This window comes from Coccinella septempunctata, chromosome X, assembly GCF_907165205.1.
Source record: "Coccinella septempunctata chromosome X, icCocSept1.1, whole genome shotgun sequence".
NCBI classification, from domain to species: Eukaryota; Metazoa; Arthropoda; class Insecta; order Coleoptera; family Coccinellidae; genus Coccinella; species Coccinella septempunctata.
This window is the reverse complement of record NC_058198.1, coordinates 5,100,019-5,121,952: the sequence shown is the minus strand read 5'-3', so window position 1 is coordinate 5,121,952 and position 21,934 is coordinate 5,100,019. Positions and strand designations below refer to the sequence as shown.

The window sequence follows — 21,934 nt, the reverse complement described above, 5'->3', positions numbered from 1 at the left end:
AAGAACAACAAATATAGTCGGGAACTCCACCAGATGTGCCAAAATAATTTGTTTTCATCTAAAACACGTAAAAGAGCGGTTCTTGTGTATAAAAAAGATCATTATCGAATTAACTATTCTAGGGAATAGAACACGAACTACAAACAATGCAAAGGATCTGTTCCGAGTTTATATTCGTTCGGAAAATTCCTGGATTAAAAACAAAGTGAATTGATGAGGAATACTGTGAACGTAATAAATCCTTCCGTGGATAAAACATGTCCCCAATCAAATTCCGAATATAAACGGGATTACCGAGACATGAAAAACATTCATCAGAAATAAATTCAGTGAAAAGAAGTAACTGGAAATATAGGAATCTATAGTAACTCCACGGATTCGATTATCATTTCCATTTGTACAATCATAAAAGTGAGAAAGTGCTGTTTATCTTGATGCCATCAGTTTTATTCCATACAAAGCAGATTTCCCACAACAAAAGAACTTTTCATATCATGAATCATATTTGCTATTTCCGAGAATTATGGGTGGATGTTTCTATTGAATTCGTGAGAATATTCAGGCTTTTATTTGTAATATGTTTGGCCATCTATATGCGACATTCGGAAGCATCGATTTTGTTCCCTTGTTTCCGGCGATATAGAAATGGAATTTTCATTATTCGATAATTCGCTATACACTTGGAGCGAGATTAGGTAGCAGTGATTTGTATTTTTGCTTTTTCACATTCTAATAGTTTTTTATTGCCCCTTCTGCTATATTACAGGAAAATATTGAAAAATATTACAGAAAGAACACCCTCTAACAGTTTGTTATACAGGGTGAATCGGAAATGTCGAGCAGTTAAACCGAAGTCGAACAAAGAGACAGACAACTGGAGGCAAGAATACTATTATAAGAAGAATCGTATGAAGACTTTAGGCATAGGTATGTAAGAAAGCATTCGCTGAAAAGTTTTTCAACAGGGATAAAACTCGACTTCCCTAAAATTCTGGAGCATGAGCCGAATGAATGTATAAGAGAATTAATCTAACTGAAAGCAAAGTTAGAGCATCCTCGATCAGAAAATTCCTCTAGTTTCAAAACAATGAGGAAACTCAATTACGTGAAATTTAAACAGAAAAATTCGATGATCCACGGAGCTAACTATGTGTATACAGACGTAACTTTTAAATTGGATCATGAATGTATAACGTGAAATATTACTAGACGGGGCGAAATTAACAAGGGAGCTAGAGAATGTTGCGGAGGGACGTTAAGCGGGAGAATTTCAAAGGGGGGATTTAAGATTCACAGCTATGGTACATTAGCCGGGATGACATTTAGGCCTACGTTACAATATAACCCATTGTTCGAATTGAACCTTCTGATGCTTCTGAGCATTTTCGTTCCCCCACTTGATGGAAGAAGATTAACTGGGCCAAAGTAAAATTCGTCATTCGCGAAAAACACTCGTCTGATGGAGGGAAGGTAACTGTTGAGGTAGAACAGAAAACAGCCCTAATTGAATGAAGCAGATCATTCTTAGATTTCAAGCACTTCTCAATTATCTCAATTAGAAATTGCTTAGTTAGTTAAAAATTGCTATTTAATACTGGGATATGAGGACAGACTGTGGACTTTTAATTCAATCGAATTATTTCCTGTTAAATCCCACAAAAACATGTTTAAGAAGGAACCACCTGTACAAAATCCGACATCCAACATTCCTGGTTGAAAAACTCATTCTCAAACTTTAAGATACTACTGAATGAAATACCTACGAGAAGAAAGATCGGTTGTATTTAATTTTTCTCATTTTTCACAACCTAGTTTTACGTTTAGAATTTTTTTTTTGTGATTGACATTCTTGTTCAATACGATATCATCAATTGTCGAAACTCATCAATTGAATTCGATCATTTTTTCGATTGCACGAACGCCGTTTGAGCCTGAAAACAATTAATCCTGCAACGATATAAAGTTTATTGGAAATCCTATTCAATGTACAGTGGCTGCAGTGAACGAATCGTTTTTCGGAAAAAAAAATCCGTTCTAATTTAGTATGATGAAATTCCCCTTTTTCGTGTCGTCAAACGAGGGTCAACAAGTTACGAACAAATTAACGAACCCGGTTATTGAATACTTTTCAGTGGGTGGCATTCATCTCTGATAAGATTAATTTTGATACCTGCAAGGAAAGTCGCCAAATATAACCATAAAAGGTTTTAACATTTTTTTTTCCAGACAACGAATGAAAAAAATGGGCGAAAATCATCTTAACGTCAATAAATATGTATCAAAGGCGAAAATATCGTCGTAAACGAGCACACGGATTATTCTTCATCGCATTCTGAAATTGATTGGAAGGCAAAGCTTCGTTTGGACGGGCAGAAATTCAATCGAAATTCCTGATTCGACAAAAAGAAAGTTACTTGGAGTATTATTGAATTTTCAGGGCACTTTCTCGTTGAAACAAATAGAATAATCACTTGTCGTTTAGAGGCTTTTCGATTGACTCTTTCTACGCGGAACAGAATGAATGTCGTCTTAGTTGGGGTTTGACAGAGAAACATCATTTTCATTGTGAATTTCGTCTGTGGAATATTCTCCGAAAGGGAACTGCCTGCTGAAAATATTCCAAAGAAACCTTTTTTCTTAGGTAAATGTAATCTTCACTTCGTAGATGATAGTGTATACCTGAATTCGTTATAACTGATCTACTTCAGAACAGGTACAGGAAGTTCTGCATGAAAATGAATACCTTCAGCTTCATAACTTCCAAATCATGCAAGGTTTTAAAGTTAACTAATTAGAGTGAAGAGGAAACTGAGAAACTTAACCTGGACAAAAGTTATAAAAGTAGACGTTTCAAAAACAACGGTCTGTTGTATTTTTCTGAGGAGAACTTATTGGTAGCTCGAAATCAATGCCGCTAGAAATATACTAATACAAATTGGTATTTGAAATTTCTGCTATTATTATGATGATATATTCGTTAACAATAGACGACTTTCCTCGAAATTATGATTATATGAAGACAGTTATCTACGCATGTGCTCCTACCACGTACGATCTGAAAAATTTCCATGCCCGATGTGGAAATATCGGTATTCCCTAATAATGCTCCATATTAATTGCCTGTTATGCTGTCGTCCTCTTCATAATTGAAATTAATTCTCTTTAATTGCCCGCCGAAATGCTTTCGATATGATTTTGCCGAAATGTATTTATTCCAAGTCAGTCCACGGTTGTTTACAAAAGCATTCTATTCAAGGTATTTTTTGCTCGAAATCCGAATAAAAACCGGCCTGTATAGGCATAGTTCACAAAATAGCTTTGTTGGTGGGAAAATATATGGCATATTTGAGTGTGTGTGGTTAAGAAGTAATAATTATCCAGTTGAAGGCTTCCTCGAAACAAAGTGGTTTTGAGAACAGTTTTTATGGCATGCTGTCGTTCACTGTCAAATCGATTCACTGAATTGCCGAAGGCTGTTGAATTTCATCTTTTACTTCTGCCATTGTATTTTCTTACTAATTGGGTTCACGTCTAAATGGCATTATATGACTTGATTAAATATTTACGTGAAGTTTTCTAGCCCTTATACGAGGATGTATTGAAAAATTCTCAGTCAACTATACTGAAAAGCAAAATGGGAAACTCAAATTCTTGTTTTCGTAAAAACTTATTTCCGAAAATGATTGCCTTTCTGTATCCTGCAAATCTCAAACGTGATCTGCTTCAGTTTTTGCTGTGCTGTTTCAATCGAAGATTGGTTTTCAAGGCAACTATTGACTCCTAAATTTATTCGTTCAACAGAATGATATCTGAAGGGCTGTCGAGATAAAGTAAAGGAGAACTAATTCAGAAATAATAATTATGTGTAACCAATAATTAACAGCACATTTGTCAGTTGAATAATCCATATCAACCGTCAATTTTCTTCATACCTGTTTTAACGCTCTGTGTTTATTAAAATCTACTAAGAACATAAATCAGTAGATTAATTGTATTAAATCACATGTTAAACGCAGCAGGGCTGTGGGAATACCAGAGTGAATCTCGATCATCGTTGAATAATAACAGGGGGTTTGGGAAATTCATTCGATTGCAGAAATATCTGCACAAAAATTCAAGGAATGAAATCGATTTGTAATTCTCAGAACGTATTGTCAACTTAATACCTAGACGTATCAATGTTTCAATGTAACTGCCACGTTTCATTTTCTGATTGCCATATAGATTTGTTGAGAGCTACTTGATATGATTGGCGACCAAGCTTATAAAATTTTTTGTTCAGCTCCATACTAAGATAAAGAAAACGATTTCGCTTTTTTATGTCTTATGTTTTTCTGAGTTCAAAAGGCCATAACGAGTTCTATCGTAGACAATCAAAAATAGCGTAGATGAGGGTTGTGGATGCATATTGTCTATAAACTGACGTACCCTCTGGCAATCGGTTTAAAAATGACATATGAATTTTTGCGGTATTTCCTTCGTATATTCTGTTTCGGTACGAAATCCGCAACATCAGTCCTTGTCAACGTTCCATTTCTTCTTTTCATTTATAAATCTCAGAGCATGCTGACCGCATTTATTAACTTCTTTTTCTGGGTGAAGTTTGTCCTAACTGTCTGGCTATCAGAATTAGCTACGATGACAATTGCTCCCATTTTAAATATATTTGAATAATTATCGAGCTCCGAATTTGCTATCATTTAATTCACGGGACTAACAATCGTTGATAATTGCCGTCATTCTTGTGTATTGTTCGTATCGTATTCCGCGTATTCAAAAGTTGAACGGTGATGCTATTTGCAGCATTCAAACTTTTAATATGTACATTCGGATCCTTTGTGAACTTCCGGAGAGGATTATCTCATGAAAGGAATAATTATAAACTTCTTTCTCTTCTTAAATGTATATTTTTGCTTCGGGCATCTGCTGAATTTTCACAAGCTTCGCATCAGGAGAATTCAACACCCTCAAGTATCTACCGTTTTTTTTCACGTACAACAGAGAAATATTATGACTGTAACTGCTAGAAGGAATTCTGGTTCACGAAGAGCTATATCATCCCTCCGAGCGCAGAAACGGAGAATTTATCCAACTGGATATTCCGTACGAATTTCCATGCTTTTTCAACAATGAACGGACGAAAACATATAAAACGCTGTTGTTTGAAGTTGGAACTCGACCTTATTTGTAATTATGAATGGACAGACGATTTAGCAGCAGGAATCAATTTGAGAGTTAGCCAACTGAATGCTGGATTCTTCCTTCACTTCCAGCAGGGATGGGATTCGACTTCAAAACCTGAAATTTTTCATAACTTCGAGAAGAAATAGGTCACTTCAGACGAGCTGGAAGTCTTCACGTTCAATTCGATTTTGATTGAGTTTCCATTCAGTATTTCCACCCTCGAAGAATAACTGCAAATTCTGCTCAAAGAATTATTATTTTCAACGAAAGTTTCTTTTCAGGGGAATCCTGACCAGAAGAGATACATACATTTATTTGAGTAACACTTGTAAAAAAGTTTCTTAGGGAAGAGTTCTCAAAGTCATACACGGCGCATTGTAACAAATAATATAAATGTATATTTATAATTTTCACTTCGATCATTCTATAACTTAGTGGAAATAACATTTCCTATTCCACATTCCCAACATTCTACATATTTCTGTCACAAAATCTCCTGACATAATTTCAGTTGGTTTTCCGAGAATCTGCCCTAGCCTGGGGAGCTCTGCTTCTACCTTCCGAGCAGGATGAAGATGATATACGTCGGTATCATTAGGAGGATGTTATATGCAATATTTAATTCGGTCATTAGAATGAAGACCGAAATTAAAGACTACCAACTTTCATTCGGTGGTCTGTAATGATACGATGTCCCATTCCATATGTCTTTTTTTTTGTCCCGATATTTTTCACCCGCAAGATGCCATTCGTTCAGGAATTAAGAGGTCGGACACCAATCTTTTCGTTTTAAATGTTGGAGTCCATGGAGATGCATAAAAATTTTGCTCATAATACGAACAATATGGTCATTTCATATCTAAATACGTCAATATTTGACAATAGCTGTCAGCTGTCGGCTTTCACCAGCGAACTACCCTTTTCGAACCTTGAACCCCATTTTTTAATCATAGCGAGAAGCGACTGATAACTGAGATCGGTAAAGTCCTGAACTCGAGAGTTTCATTCACGAAAATCAAAGTGAATATGTAAATTTTAATCTGAGACCTCTCTTATTCATTTAATTATTCATAAATCCTAAGAGTGCACGATTAAGGCATTGGTGGTAAAATGTACCAGACGGTTTCATTATTCAATATTGTTGGGTTGAACTGGATGTTATATAATCGAACAGTTTTTCTTTGGAGCTTTAACTGCACGAGAAAATAGGTTAGACGTCCGATTAACTTAACATAACTTAGTTCTATACCCTGACCAGGATCATAGGGTTGAAAATTTCACTTATTTTACAAGTTTAACATGAACACCTTATAGAACGACGGTAAATTCCATCTTTATCGCAAGGATTCTATTCTGAAACTAAAAAAAATAAATTTTAATCTGGCAAAACCAAAAAAAAACCGAACTGGAAGTTTAAAATAATTTTCAAGCTTGAAGAAGAGGGTAAACATTATTTTCGTTCGGTGTTCTTTTGAGGCGCGCGTTTTTTTTCTTTTAATATTTATTCAGCCTAATAATAGGAGGAGGTTTAATCAATCATATACCTTGATACTGAAAAATATAGGTATGTAGCATAAAAATTTAAACGTTATTCAATACGTCAGTAGGATTCATTGTTTTCTGAACCACTCGAGCTGCAATAATGAGAGACTAGGCGATTAAAACTGAAATAGCATGGAATTATGTTTTTTCCCGCACAAACGGTCACTTCCGCCACGCATGGAATTATGTGAATCGAAGAACTGGAAATCTGGATGGAAATATTTTCATTGGAACGTCGGCAGTCCGGGGAAAGACGTAGTAGTGGACGCATATATACATATTAGACCATAAATGGCGGGGCACCTTTTAGTTATGATGGAATTCAACAGATTAAAACTGAAACATACTAAGTCATCCGAATCTGAATTGTGTTCTCGTGTAAATTGTATCATAACTACGGAGGATCGATAAGAATCCTACCTGTGTTCTTCGGTTGACATGGTATTTCAATTACAGTAGCTCATTAAATTTTTATTCGTCACTCCAGACCGAAGTTACTGTCTGGATATACCGGACCATATTTTCTCGAGATACGATCGGATTCGAAAGTTGTCATTTCATCTAGTATTATGCACCAGTTTGAGCAACGACATCCTTTTGATAATTCAGCTTTTTATCTCGGGGTTTACACAACGATAATTGATGTGAACGAGCCTGATCGTGGTACGGAAAGACATTTTTATCATATATCAAAGATTTGACAGAGTTACTGTTGTAGATGAAAAGTTGCGAAAAAATTTAGGGGTGATTCTTTGTCAAGAAATAGTGGAAGGATGTTTTTCTCACTATGCGACTGGATATATTCTATCAATATCACGTTGAAAAATAACAAGGAGGTCTCGCAGCGGTTTGAGTAGAGTCATTTCATTTGTGATATGGAACGTGCATTATGCGGAATGAATGAACGGCCCTGGTGCGCATTCGCCCTCGAAAGGAGCCCTGTTCACTTTGGCCCCGTTAAGAAAAAGAACCTAATTCTTCTGTGGATGTCTGCAAAGGAACAATGGCACACTTATCACTTGGTCTCGGCCATTTTTAAATGAATTTCAATTTATCGCCGACGAATGAACGACATTCTGCTTTTTTGATAAGGAATCAGGTAAAAGCCTCCATTCATGACGGATTTCAATAAGGAAGGGAACGCTTCCCGTAGAACTCATATATATCACAGCCATCTAAACGCGCTTTCGTGGGACGACCTAAAAATTCGATAAGAGACGACGTTCCACCGCAAGGGAAATCTATAGAGGCGTCGAAGTGTGAGACATTAATTATTTTTATAAATCGCTAAAAATTACCTATTATCTGTTTGTGCGGGAGATTTATGTTGCCAACCGGAGGAAAAAACTGCGGAATAACGGGAAACGTGAAAAATCGTTCCGTTGCGAGATCGCCGAATATGCTCCCGATGTTGTTCTGGCTTCGGATTTTATTTTAGCGGAGACAATCGCAGAGAACGGAATCGTTTGACGATAAACGGGTAGTTTTTGTCGACTGTGTCGGTGATTACTCGACAGGAATTTATGTAGACTTAAATGGCATTGATACTACATAGTGAATTTTCTCTTTCCTGCTTTATGGGAATCTATCTGGACTTTCTGGACGCCGATGTGATCATAAATAATGCAAAAACTTGATTGAATTGTTTGTTTTTAATTTTCTGGTCTGGCTTAGAAAGTTCTTCCACTATCGGAATTGTCAATGGAAGCAGAACGATTCTTCTGGGTGAATCCACCCATTGTCTTCCATCGAAAAAACTCATTGCATAATCCAAAGAAACATTCGCACAGAGCTTAGATGTCGGGAATCAGAAGTTAAATTCGAAAGTATCTACCATAATGAAGAGAGAACACGGAACATATGTAGGTATACAGAGATACTGAAGAGTCATGTATAAATTGCTTAATCCTGGCTTCAGACAATTCCCATAATCAGTGATGCAATCGAAAAACAACCGTGTGGACAATAAATTTTATTACAAAAGCAACTGGTAGATAATCCAGCAGAACATTCGGAATGGTACTGCTGTTTCTGAAGCGAATCAACGCGGCCTTGCTCATTTAAAAATTATTATTTATTATGGAATGTACTTGCTGAACTATTAACTGTGCCAAATACCTTCTCCGTTAAATGATGCTTAAATATCCTTACAATTTGATTCTAATTAAAGTAACTTGTATTGTGGGTATTGATTTATGCCGGTCTTTCAGGCGCTTACGGATTACATCATAAAACCACGAGAAAGTTTCCATTTCAATGCAGAGGTAATTATAATTAATGAAACATAAAATGTCTGAAGGGTTGATTTAACTACGAATAATTTCAACGTACGTAATAATGTTCGAATTGTTCTTCTACAAATGAGAATATGTCATACCTGAGTGATTCGATTCTCCCAAATGGTTCATTATTGTTCACAATGAACCATTGGAATCGAGAATAGCCAATAGCATGACCACCAAACCCCCAGCAATATTTAGTTATTATGTGAGAATATCAGGGGTCATAACAAATTTCTGTAAATCTTTTTCCTTTTAGGGCTTTTAGGATAGTAAACATTCGTTAACTAGCACAACTGCCGCATTTGGGAGTCTGAAAACTCAACTATCATTACTGAAAGGAAGAGTTGAAACCCTCAGTCTCTTGCGTTAATATTGCCAGGAGTTTTTTTATGAATTGGAAGATAAGGTTTTCAAGAACTCCAAGAATGCAGTTATCAATGCACCAGAGCTCTAAATGTGCGGAAATGTGATGGAAAATTTCATGGAAAGAGCATGGTCCAGCAGATGTAGACAAAGGGGGCCATCTTTGCTCGAATTATCCTCCATAATTAGAAGCATATCGCCCTCTACCGCATCAAACAAACATCGAAATATTTTTCGTTTTTCCTATGAATCAAAATGAAACCTCTGAACGGAAAAACCCTCAGAGGATCATTTTTGATGTAGAGGTTTTCAATTCCATCAGGTGCCTCCGTAATCTTCGGCAGGGATAATGTTGAGAGACCCTTCCTATATCGTTTCAGGGGCGATGACCATCGTTATTTAGATTCAAAACAATGAAGGACCTTTCATTCATCCCCGGCGTTATGGAACAGGGAATGACTTTATCTTTATGGACGGATAATACGAGGGCAGCCTCGTGCCGGACGGGTTCAGCGGAGCCACAAGATGGTCAAATAACACCACTCGATTGGCCGCCACCCTCCCCGAACATGAATTTCATAAAGCATATGTCGGATTACGCCGGAGATCTATTCACAACGGAAATAAAGCGCGTATGAATAAAGAACACGTCCTAGTCGTGGGTGGAGCGAAATGCATTATTGTTTTATGTTGCACTCAATATCTAACTGATGAGTTTGTGCCTGCGGTCAGAAGTGTTTTTGAGGGGGACGTATTTGGATTTCACTTTTCTGTTTCTGAATTCATCGCCTTACTATCCGAAGCTATCCGGAGGCATTTCTTGATGGTCAATAATATGCAAATATGCAGGATCAAACTCAGATCGAAAATACCTTTCGAATGATGTTCTACTTCATTGGGTAGCTTTGGGCGTTAGGTGGAAGTTTGGGAACAGAAATCCTCTTCAACACATCCTCCCTATTCAAACAGAAATTGAAGTGGTTGAACGTTTCCGGCTGAATCAATTATTCACATGTTATAAATAGTAAAGTGTTTTATTTCCACATATTCGGTTGGAAACACCTTAAAGTCAAGAGCAGCAGAAATTGTCATAATCGATATAGCAAAAAATGCAGGATTTTAGTTGTCATGACGAATGATCCCTAACTATCAATAAGAATCCAGTTGGTTTTTCATTGAACGGCACAATTAGCCTCAGTCATCTCCCACATCTCGTTTCAGCTTATATCATACAAGAACTGTAGGAATAAATGTGAAATAATTATCATCTCCCTTGCGAAAAAGCTTTCGCTGAATTTGCTTCGTTAATTTGCCACATCAAAGGATCGATTGGAGTTTTTTATAATACAGAGATTGCCTCGGTCTCCATCGAGATATTTTATTGAAATGAAAATAGAGCTCTCATATTCCCTTTGATGTAATACCACCATGTGATTTATAATGTGAGGATTTTCGAAGGCTATTCATGAAAATGTGTAAAAAAATCAACGCTCGTCAAAATTTCCAATCAATCTCGAATAATGCCATACAAGCGGGAATACGGATCCAATATATACTTTCGTGAATGAATATGAAAATCGAAATCCCAACTCCAATAATAAATTCCAATTTGTAATTGCCCCTCAGAACATTGCGAAATTTTTGCAATCAGTGATTTATTAATGTAGAACGAAAATAATGCAGTAAGTTCAATTGATGAAATAAATCATTATACCCGATGAAAAATATTTCAATGGGGTTTTATATTAAATTGTTTTATTGCCTATATCAAATTAATTTATTCATTCGTTTCATTATCTACGAACAAAGTCTATTTGCATAGCGAATGAAATTTTAAAATCTCAACTGCTGGATATACACAGTTCCAAATCCATTAAATCATTATGCCAGGTATTTGTTAACTAACAGACCAGCAAAGTTCTCCGGTAAATAAAAGTGCGATCTCGGAACTTTCGCTCTCGATGGAAAATGATTATTTTACAGCTTCCCAAGTGAACGATAAGAGATTTCAACACGTTTTAGAACAAGTTTCTGCTACTTCACTTTCGATCTACTTCTATTTTTTTTTTCACGTGTCTCTAAGTGCCGCCAACGAAGGTATGGCTTTTTTTTAAGGATTTTGATGTGAAATAAGCTCTATATTATATGGTTCGCGAGAACCCCCCCTTCTTCCATAAGATGGCACCCTCCAAACAGAAAGAGTTACTATGAGGTCTTCACAAGAAAATTGCCTCCTAAAATTAGCATGATTTCATCTGGTAGATCTTTATTAAAGACACCATAGTAGGTACAATCAAGTTGAAAACTGCTATCGCAAAATTTGAGTAGTATCTGACGAAAAGGTTAGGCGATACAGAAAAGCGATGGAAAGGAAAACCATCTACCCTTACTTTTTCTCAGAAACTTCAACAATGGTTCTCCCAGCTCTTGGTGACCATCCATTCACTGTTGGGGTGGAACATTGAGGGGTGGCATATAAAAAATCACATTTCGTGAAGTGTTGAAGACGGTAGTTGTTTTCGGGATTTATTGGGCTATTTCCCTCATTTTTGATTATCCCCTGAATGGTGAATATTCAGAATTCAATTCGTATCCACGAACCAAACGCGGATTCCGCACAGCGAGAGGTTAGGGCGCGTATAAACACTTATCCCTGCTGAGAAACAAATAACCGATCCTTTTGAGCTCATCATCTGCTCGAGCACGTTCGAACAAGAAATTGCCAGCCTTCACATGTCGGTTCAGATTCGGGCGTTGTCGAATCGTAACATCTTCTAATGAATGTCAATCAGGCCCTTACGTAAAATCATCTTGAATGCGATCAAAGCGAGCGTGAGTGTGTGTGCGCGCTCTGTCTGTCTCCCTTTTGGTCCGGTCCACTAAGGTGAAAAGTAGGGTCTACGGGATAGGGGAAGAGAACTGAGTGCTTGTTGAAGTGTGCACATTCACATGTTTTCGTGGAACTCCCGGGCAATAAATTCAGGGGCTGAATAGATAAGTTGAGCAAACAGGAACATAGTTCGCCTCCATGATAAAATTGGATTCGCAATAAAACTTGAACGAAATTAGGATTTATTCCCTTCTAGATGACGTATCCGGCGAACCAAACTTTTTTCCATCGGACGCCGACGTGAATGGGCGAGAATCGATACAATTTTTATCGCGAATATCTAATTCTGTTGCTTCCCGTGTATCGCATTTTTGTTGTTGTTCATTTCATTTAATTACTTCTGATAATGAACATCTGGAATCGAGCACGAATAAAGAATTATTACTCCCCATGCAATTGCCCCTGTTTGCAGGCTCGTGGATTCCGAAAAACGAATGGAAACTGTCGTTCCCACCTTTCACTGGAAAAATACCCAAGGTAGATCGGTAAATTTGGGTGAAAAATAGAGTTCAGGAGATGAAGAATAAAACTTCACTTTCTTTCTTTGAAAATTCCGCTTTTTTCTGATTTATGACCAGAAATATGTTGAATAAACTGATGCTAATGAAAAAAACCTCATTAGGACATCTTTCTCCCGAGATAAATTCAATGCTGAAATCAAATGTTTGGAACAAAACAAGATTCTCTAAAATTCTTCTCTCTTCCAAGAGCAATAGATTCATCATCTACTGAGTTTTGAAACACAAATCGTAAAAACTATACGCTGATCGTGTTCAAGCTTGCCTAATTGAAAAATGAAAACAAATATCTCATCACCGACTCTACAGCTGACGAAGGTATTTTATTCATTGAAAAATATAACCTAACCTATATGTTAACTGATGAAAAATGTCTAACGAATGATGAAGAGCTTGCATTGTATGGTGATGCTGTTCCATCTTTCAGTGAATATTGTATTTCATTACCTCTTGTACATTCAACATGATGAACTAGGAATGGATATATGTAATAACAAAAATCGATTCAAATGTTGCCGTGGAAGTATAAACATTATGCCTTCATTGTCAACAGTAATAAACGCCTTTCAGTGATCACCATAACGTCTTGAAGAAATAAATCACAAGTCGTAAAGATTCTAAATATAAATTATGTTTCCCAATAAACGTCTGCTTACCAGATCAAATGTTTATACAATTTGACAAACGTTTAGATATCTTTGTTTCGTTTCACACCGAAATCCTCCATTCCAGCCGTAACATTTGTTTATTTTTCCAGTTAACTATATCCATTCAGACGAATGGGCAGAATGGGATTGTTGTGGAATATGTAGATCCAACAGGTGGCAGGGCCATTTTTTTCCGGTTTTCCGTTAAGGTCGAAAAGCACGATTGAAAAGTGCATTGTCTAGGGCATATACGGTTAGCCGGTAGATAGATATTGCTCCGATTTTCGTTTATGCGTTCATCTGATTTGCTCTCCACATTCGGAACAACTTCAAAGCAGAAGCATGCTAGAAGCATAACATTCCTCTTCAAAAGATATACAGGAATACAGGGGTGGATAGTGCACAGAAAAGAATTTTCGTTTATATTTATTTTTCTTCAAGCGAATGGATGATAATCACAAATATTACGTAATACCGGCTGTTTCAACCCTTCAACATCTGGTGTAGTTAATTAATTCCCTATGATAATAGTCAATTTTCGAATAAAAGGCCTCAGAATATTTGATATCCAGGGAAGGCATCCATAGAAAGGTTAAAATTGTGATTTGACTGGAGTCAGTTGTAATTAATTTGTAATAAATTCTAGTCAAAATCCAATGCTGCTATCACAATAATTCGAATGGTTACAAGTAAGTGGTAGAACCTACAACAAACAGGATAACTGGGGGGGATTGTCTAGTGTAATAAAATTCGAATAAAAATATAATGAATTGTACTATGCTTCCGGTTTCGGCAGGTGATTTGGCTGCTGAAGCTTCAAGTCATTAGTATTCATGCTTGCTTACGGTTAGAATAATCCAATAAATGAATCCCACAGTACAAAATTATATACAATACTTGGAATATACTGACTCCTATTTCATCTATATCAATCAATCCATTCATCGAAACTAACTTCTTCGAAATTTTTCGTTATTAGGCCCTTATTCAAAAACGTGCCTCTGGATCTTTCGAAACGATGTGAAATTCAATATCCTTTTCTATTATTTTGTGATTGTGACATAGTGAAATGCTAGTGGAACGTTGCTAAAGCTTGAATATTCAAGCGAAACCGTTTTTTACCTAACTCGCCTTTGAAATCGTCCAATTCAGAAGCAGACAAATCAATTTTTTCCGGTTCGGCTTGTTGATAATACGAAATTTATCATCGACACCTTTGTAATGTTCCACCCGTACTTCGAACGCGAACACAGTTATCAAGTTTCAAAGCAGGACGTCCATTTTAATTGTTTTTCCAGTAGGGAAAATCGACCGAATTTGTTCGCGTTTCTTTTATTTGATTTTGAGCAATGTATATTGGGCGTGAAATGGGATGCGATTTCATGATTATTTTCCGAGAAATTATGCCTTCTTCCATCATCAGTCCATCAAGTTCCCATATAAATGAAAACGATCATTCTCTGGGGTTTTTGTGGCTTCATCTGACCATCATTTTTGCATGAAATAATGACCGTTGAACAATTAGTTCTTAATTGAAAAAAATTATTCACACACCAAGTGACCTTTATGTGAGTGTATTCGTAATTTTCAATGATGCTATAACTTTTTGTGAGTTTAAACAAGCATTTTCATCTCCCACTTTCTTAACCTCAAACTCTTTTGTCTTGTTTAGTCCATGAACTCAGCCCATTAGTGAGGGGTCTGAGAATTTTGATATGTAGGTATAGCAACCCGAGCAAACCTGTTCTTCAAGCGGGAAAGTGTTAATCACGACTAAATCCATCATAAGTGTTCTCAAATAAAACTATTCGCGAAAACAAAGTCTGCGGGAATACAGTACGCACTTGCAGGGCCCGACTCATAAATATTCAAATGCCTCCAGTATATCAACGATGCAAAAGATCTGGGACACCCAGTTCGATGAATGTCAAAGAGGACCGTAGCAATCAATGGAAGTTCGACAGTGTAGCGAAAAAAAAAGAGGAATTTATCGCATTAAGGCGGTCTTTCATTAAATATTTCGCCGCGATGGACTGGGCCCTGATATGGAATTTTGTGTGTGGCTTCCCTAGTAACAAAATTGCAGAAGAAGTGGATATTATTTCGTACTTAGAGATATAAACTCGTAATCATTAAACAGGCGGTATGTGAGAGGGAACTAGGTGAACCACGGAAAAAAAAATAACGACTGCATTGGAGCTACCTACACCTTTCGTACAATCTTTTCCAGAATGAGCGGTAGCATCTGTCTAATTATACCGTGGCCAAACTTAGATTGGCCGTCTCGACCCAGTCTTTTTTCGACAAAAAAATATCAACATTAAAGTGGCTCATTCAGTTGACAGACATACGTGTATATATTTATGTATGTTTTTTATTCACCTCGTTCTTTTGTGAAACTAGCGCCGCGAAGATGGATAGTTCTCATGTTTATGTCGAATGGCATCCGTTTGGAAAGTATAATTCAGGAAATATTTACAGGAAATTGAAGCAGCGATACCACGATAGGGAGATTTAGAACTATTGATTCAATTATTGGAACGTATACTTGTAAAACCTACAAATCGAAAAACAGAATCGAGAATAACTATGGTTGAGTGTAGTTGGGACAATTTTTTATATAGCCGAAATGTGTTCCAGTTAAGATAACGTGGATAGTGATTCAATTACTGGGGCAAATGGAATTGGAAATATTTATGCCCAATTAGAAATTGTATGGGGTCAGTTTATCTGAGCAGCGATCTATATTCGGCGCCAGAGCTAAGGGGACATTCACCAGTCGGTGTGATAATGTTTACAATGTCAAACACTAACCGGTGGGACAACAGTCTACGAAGAGCTCGGGGATTGATAAGGTCGGATTATAAATTGTTTGATGATGGATTCAAGTGTTCTCTGGACATGACCTACAGAAAAGCACCATATAAGTACTTCAGACTAATTGCATGGGTTAGAAATTGTTTCTTCGTTTCATTACTGCTCATTATAGTCGACGTACAAGTGTAATTTGGTGAAAAATTCACTGCAAACCGAATTACTGATTTTTCTATATTGTGGATATTATAATTTTCCAATTTACAATTTTATAATAGTACAGATTACGAAGATTGTATTTCGAAAAGCTAATTTTTAATGGAACCTTGCATGGTATTTCCTTTTCGATCTATCAAATTATAAATAATAATAAATCTATCGTCGAACAACAAATCTCAGTCACGCACGCTTTCTAGAGTTGTTAAATCAAGACCATTTCCCGGGACTTTTATGGCTGCGAGGTTTCCCATTACCCAGACCTTAGGATTGATTATGTTTGTCCGTGGACAAAAGATTCCAACTGAAACAATAATATCGCCGAAAGATCCATAAACCCGTCGCTATTAAAGTAATATTTCCAAAGTGGCTATTGGAACTTTCTCCGTCTGGGGGGAGGGAATTTATAGTTTCGTAGCTGGTGACACTAGCAGAGACACTTAGCGCCGACCTCTCCAAACTTTTCACGTTCAATTAAAAATCAGTTTCGTTGTAGTGAACGGTCCACTCCATAAATTTCCGAATTAGGAAGTCGGTCGCAGCGGATTTTTCCGATCCAGGAAAGTTCCACATCAGTTTTCGGCAGATATTTCATTCAGGTCGGCGGAACCGATTCGATAAGAAGAAATATGATATTAACGTCCACCCGGTAAACTTTCATCTCGGTCCTATCCAGAAACAAACGAGGAAATCGCCGCCGACGATTTGGAAAATCAGTATTCAACAACATCCCATTCGCAATATTCTCAATCTCCAATAGTTACCAGAAATTTTCCTGAATTTCCAACGACAAGAATTCTGAGAGGTATTTCTCGTATACTTTTTCTGAATAATCCAGTCTCAACTGTAAAAATTTTAGGGGAGATTATCGCTTTTTTCTGCTCGATACCAAAGGTTTATTATTGGGGAAGATATAAACTGGAAAGGCTTATATTCAAAATATTTCATGAATATCGCTAGGTCCTATAAAGGGAACTTTCATCAAACGATTACCAGTAGAAGGCGTGTTCTAATTTCCATAGAACATCCAGCCTAATTGTGATGCCACATTAAATAAATATATTTGATCAAACTGCATCGGATACGAAACACATCCAATAACAAAGTTAGTTCAAATCGAACCGTCATCAATATTGAATCATGTGCAGCACCTACCCTACTAGATGTTGATAACTGAATTCTGATTCGATAAGACAAAATGGGGAAAAAAGATCATAGAAACAAAAATTGATCAGTAAACGCTTCGATAAGGGTGGAAAAAAAAAGGAAACTCCATCGGCAAGCAGAACGTTGATAATTAATGGCAAGTCTTAAGAGGCGAAGTATTTCATTTCGCTTGAAACTTTGTCAACAATGGCTGTTTATCAGAAATTTCCATGGAAATTCACGAAATTACCCAGTGGAAGACAAAATACTGCCGATACTCGTACAGAGTTCAGTAATTAGAATGAACTGATCATTATCTAATGGCTCCGAACGACCGAAAAAATTATATAGTTACTATCAGATTTCAACTATTCGCGAAGTAAACTGTCCTAAGTATCAGTTTCGCTTGTAGGATGATAGACAGTATACCGGACTAATTTACTGATGAAACTTTAACTGTATTGTAATGCAGTTGCTTCGGTGCCTTGATTGCCCCTGTTAGTAGATTATACATTTTTCAAGATGCTTTCATTCTGTTGTATTCTTGTGCAAAATAACTGGTATTACTCTTTACCAAAAAGACACCCACAAATGAAAAATCGAACGACATTTTTCATTCATCGTTTCGCACTAGCGACTGCTGCTAGTAATTACAAACTAGCAGATATTGTTTAAGTAGTTTCGACGAATTGAGTTGTTTATTTTTCGCAAATTATCGCCATCGCCTTCTTAGTCTTTACCCGACTACGCAATTCTGCAACGTTCAGAAGAAATCTACTTGATTGATTAGAGAGTGGAAGAAATGTAATTATGAAATTTTTTCACTCACCCTATCACCACCAGTTGACTCCACTCTGTACCATACTCGTACGGTTATATCAGTTTTGTCTAACTGGAACAAAAGAAATTATCACGCTTCATGTAAAATCTCTGAGATGCAGTATTTTCAATTCTCTAGTGATACAATCTATACGAAATTTTGTTCTTCAGGCAATTATATCGAACGTTTGAATAATACAACCTCTCAGAATATTGAATAACAGAAAATTTCCCCCTAAAGTTTCCGAACGAATGAACTTAACCCACTCAAACCTGTTTCTTATTTCATATTTCAGGAATTCAACAAAATACCCCCGTGTTGCCAATGAGGGAAAATCGATGAATCTTCACCTACGCTACCAATGAAACGTATCCGGGTGTTTCAATTCCGTTCTGATGTGACGAGTCGATGTTCCATTATCTCCCATTTTTCATTTTTCAATAATCCCCAATGCGCACCAGAATAGCTAGCTCAGTCTTTTGTCCGATCGAGATTTAAGAGAGAAACGATTGACCGCTTCAAGAAACAACACAATAACTGATTTTTCAAGTGCAATTGCCTGTGATTTCTCTTGGAGATTTTCAATAAAGCTTCCCGATCTATTACTTCCACCATCTGAAGAGAAAATTTTGACATGTCCAATTCCTTCCCTTGAATTTCGCGAAAGGAATTTATTGCTCTGCAGTAGTCGTCCCGCCCAAAAGTCCCCACTAATTGGTGCAGTTCTCCCCGAAAGAATGGACAAAAACGGATATTCGAAAGATGACCTGAAGATCCAAAATTCAGCCAAACGACTAGCTCAATTTACTCAAAAAATTATTGATTCCTCAGAAATTTCCCCTTCGATCTGAACCAGACAAAGAGGCGTTTGGAATGAAATGATACAGAATACCTATTTAGGAAGGAATGGAAGTTATTAGCAGAAAATATGAAAGAGTATTCCTCATTGTATTACTAGTGGAAGGAATTTCGTATATTTGGATAATTTTTGAGCGTTTTCCTCCAGAGTCAATTGATAAATTGCCAAAGTGATACATCATCAGAGAATAGGTTGTTTCCAATGTTTCCGCTTTCAAATGGAAATTTCAATTAACATGTTCGTTAATTTAGAAACATCAGCATATTCGTCTGTCGATGATGAATGCCGATTTACTCAATGTAATAGGAATATCTGGGATGGCTTGGCTTAATGCACCGAATCGGTAAACACGCATTCAAGTTGTCGATTGAACTTGTACGAGTTTCAGCCTGACAAATATCTTTTGGCAAAATGGCGAACTAGTGATAGATGATGAGGCTTCCTATTGACCGTCCTGACCAGCATTGCCAGCGAACCTATTGTTCGTATGAAATAGTTGAAGTTCTTCCGCATTTGTTGGAACAAAAACGTTTTGTCTACATTTGGAACTCATAGTCACGATGGGGTATTTGTTCCTATATAGTATGTGAAATTCAACACGCTTTTTAATCAACGTCATAGGCATCAAAGTTCCACGAATATTGTCGACTAATGGATTTTCCACAGAAACAGCAGATGATATTAAAAATAATAAAACAAAGAAAAAGTGAATACAATTTCCACAATATTGGAGGTAGGTATATGATATACAACAAGATGATGAGGGTTGATAGAGTTCATCGATAAAGATTTCAAAATTTTCCTTATCAGCTGTATAAAGATATTTTCTGATCCAGGATCAGAGAACTAATATCATCCTGTCGAGTTCGAACTCCTGGTATTTGAAGTATATAATTCATTCATACCGTATCCAGAATACGAATGAATATCAGTTTAGGCCGGATGAATAATTGGCATCCCTGTTCAAACATTGTTCCGCAGAATAACGTATTTCCGTAAACGTTAATTGTGAGGAAATAAATATAAGGGGACTATGAAGTGCACTGGAAACAGAGGAACTCTCAATATTTGTTAGAGATAGGCACCCCTCTGTAAATATGTGTGGAGAGAACTATTTTGACGCTATCTGTACAAATGTAAATAGGTGTCTCGAATTTACACAATTCATCCTCATGGAAATTGGACAAGTGATAAAACAATGAATAACCAGAGCTTGTTATTGACAGGTGAGTTATCAGTCCTGACAGTTTCCACTTCCCAGTATGAGCCTATGGGGTTGTACAGACCATTTCCAATGACACATCTCAATTCGAGAAACCCACAGTACGATTTTAATCGGCCTATTTTCAGTCGACTGGCTTCGTCAGTGCATTGCGAGCTTCTGGAAGCTTCACCAATATTCGCAAAAGAAACAATGCAAATTTTATATCGAGGTTGAATGTTTCCTAAATTAGATTCTAGATTTTTAAGGAGGTTGCGTTGCACTGCTATCTCAAGATCTATTGTGGCCCCATCAAAGCTTTCTTTGTCGTCTACAGCTCGCCTTTCAGTTCCAGCGTTCTAAGGAACTCTAGTATCTGGGATGACTTCAAGGAGGTTATCTCCCTGCTCCTGCAAGTATCTCGTCAAATCATTTTGATCTGTAGTTTCATCCTCCTCCCCACAGAATCTGCACTCATCACTTTCTGCTAGACCCAGATGACCCAGAAAGGAGTCCAGTAAGGAGATGTAGCATATTCTTGCTCAGGATCAAGATATTTCTTAGATCTCGCAGAGCACTCATTTTTGGTTTTCTATCGCTCGACATTTCCGATTCACCTTGTATAGTTGCCAATTCGTTCTACTGAAGGAATCATGGAAGGAAGGAAACATCGATATATGATGTATGCATACGGCTGAGTTTGTGCCATAGATGGATTCGTACCATGAAACAAGACCGTTGGCCTCGGTGCAGCAGATGACCTGATAATTAACTTGGTTTATTGGCCTTATCAGAATATTCGCAGCCTATCAAACCGATGCCGATGTGCAACACATTATTCCTGGCGACACAAAGCCAGAAGCCTTCTCGGTGCATTCAATTGATGAATCAACGTGTATACTAATCGCATTTGCTCCTTTGTGGGCACCAGCGAGTCGACACCTAAATTCAAAGGAGTACGGATGATAAACTGTGCATTTGTCGTGTCCACCCTGTTGTTTCCAGGTCATATGGTACAGAATCAATCAGTTCAGTGTGCATATGCACCGCAGAATTTTTCTTGCCGCACTATGTCAATCGAACCCGATTTGGATTTACGTCACCATGGAATCTGGTTTGAGACCTTTTGTTTAACTGACGAATTGTTGCCAATTAAACAACGCAGGTTTAGACGTCAACTACGAAATGAATTCTGGATAGTCTGATGGATGGTATGGTTGACAGTTAGGAACAAAGCCAGTGTAGTATTGAAGTTGGTGGTTGTACTTGTTGGTCCTTGAAATGTTTGGAATTTCTCAATAAAGTTATCTTGCTGTACTCTACTGAATTGAAATTAATAGATACCAATCAAGTGATACGAGTGGGATTGTGCTGTTTTCATGGATGGGAGAGAAGTGTTCTTCATTCCTTGATGAAAATGAGATGTGGCTCAGCTTTGGAAAAGGCAGTAAG

At 37.1% G+C, this 21,934-nt stretch overlaps 1 protein-coding gene across 1 annotated transcript in view; it reads right to left on the bottom strand.

Moving 5' to 3' along the window:
* LOC123321692 overlaps nucleotides 1-21,934 on the bottom strand; it is a 49,685-nt gene that overhangs the window by 5,186 nt on the left and 22,565 nt on the right. Inside the window, exon 2 of the mRNA XM_044909417.1 lies at nucleotides 18,432-18,494. Within this exon, the coding sequence (XP_044765352.1) occupies nucleotides 18,432-18,494 (63 nt within the window). The remainder of the gene's footprint in view (nucleotides 1-18,431; nucleotides 18,495-21,934) is intronic.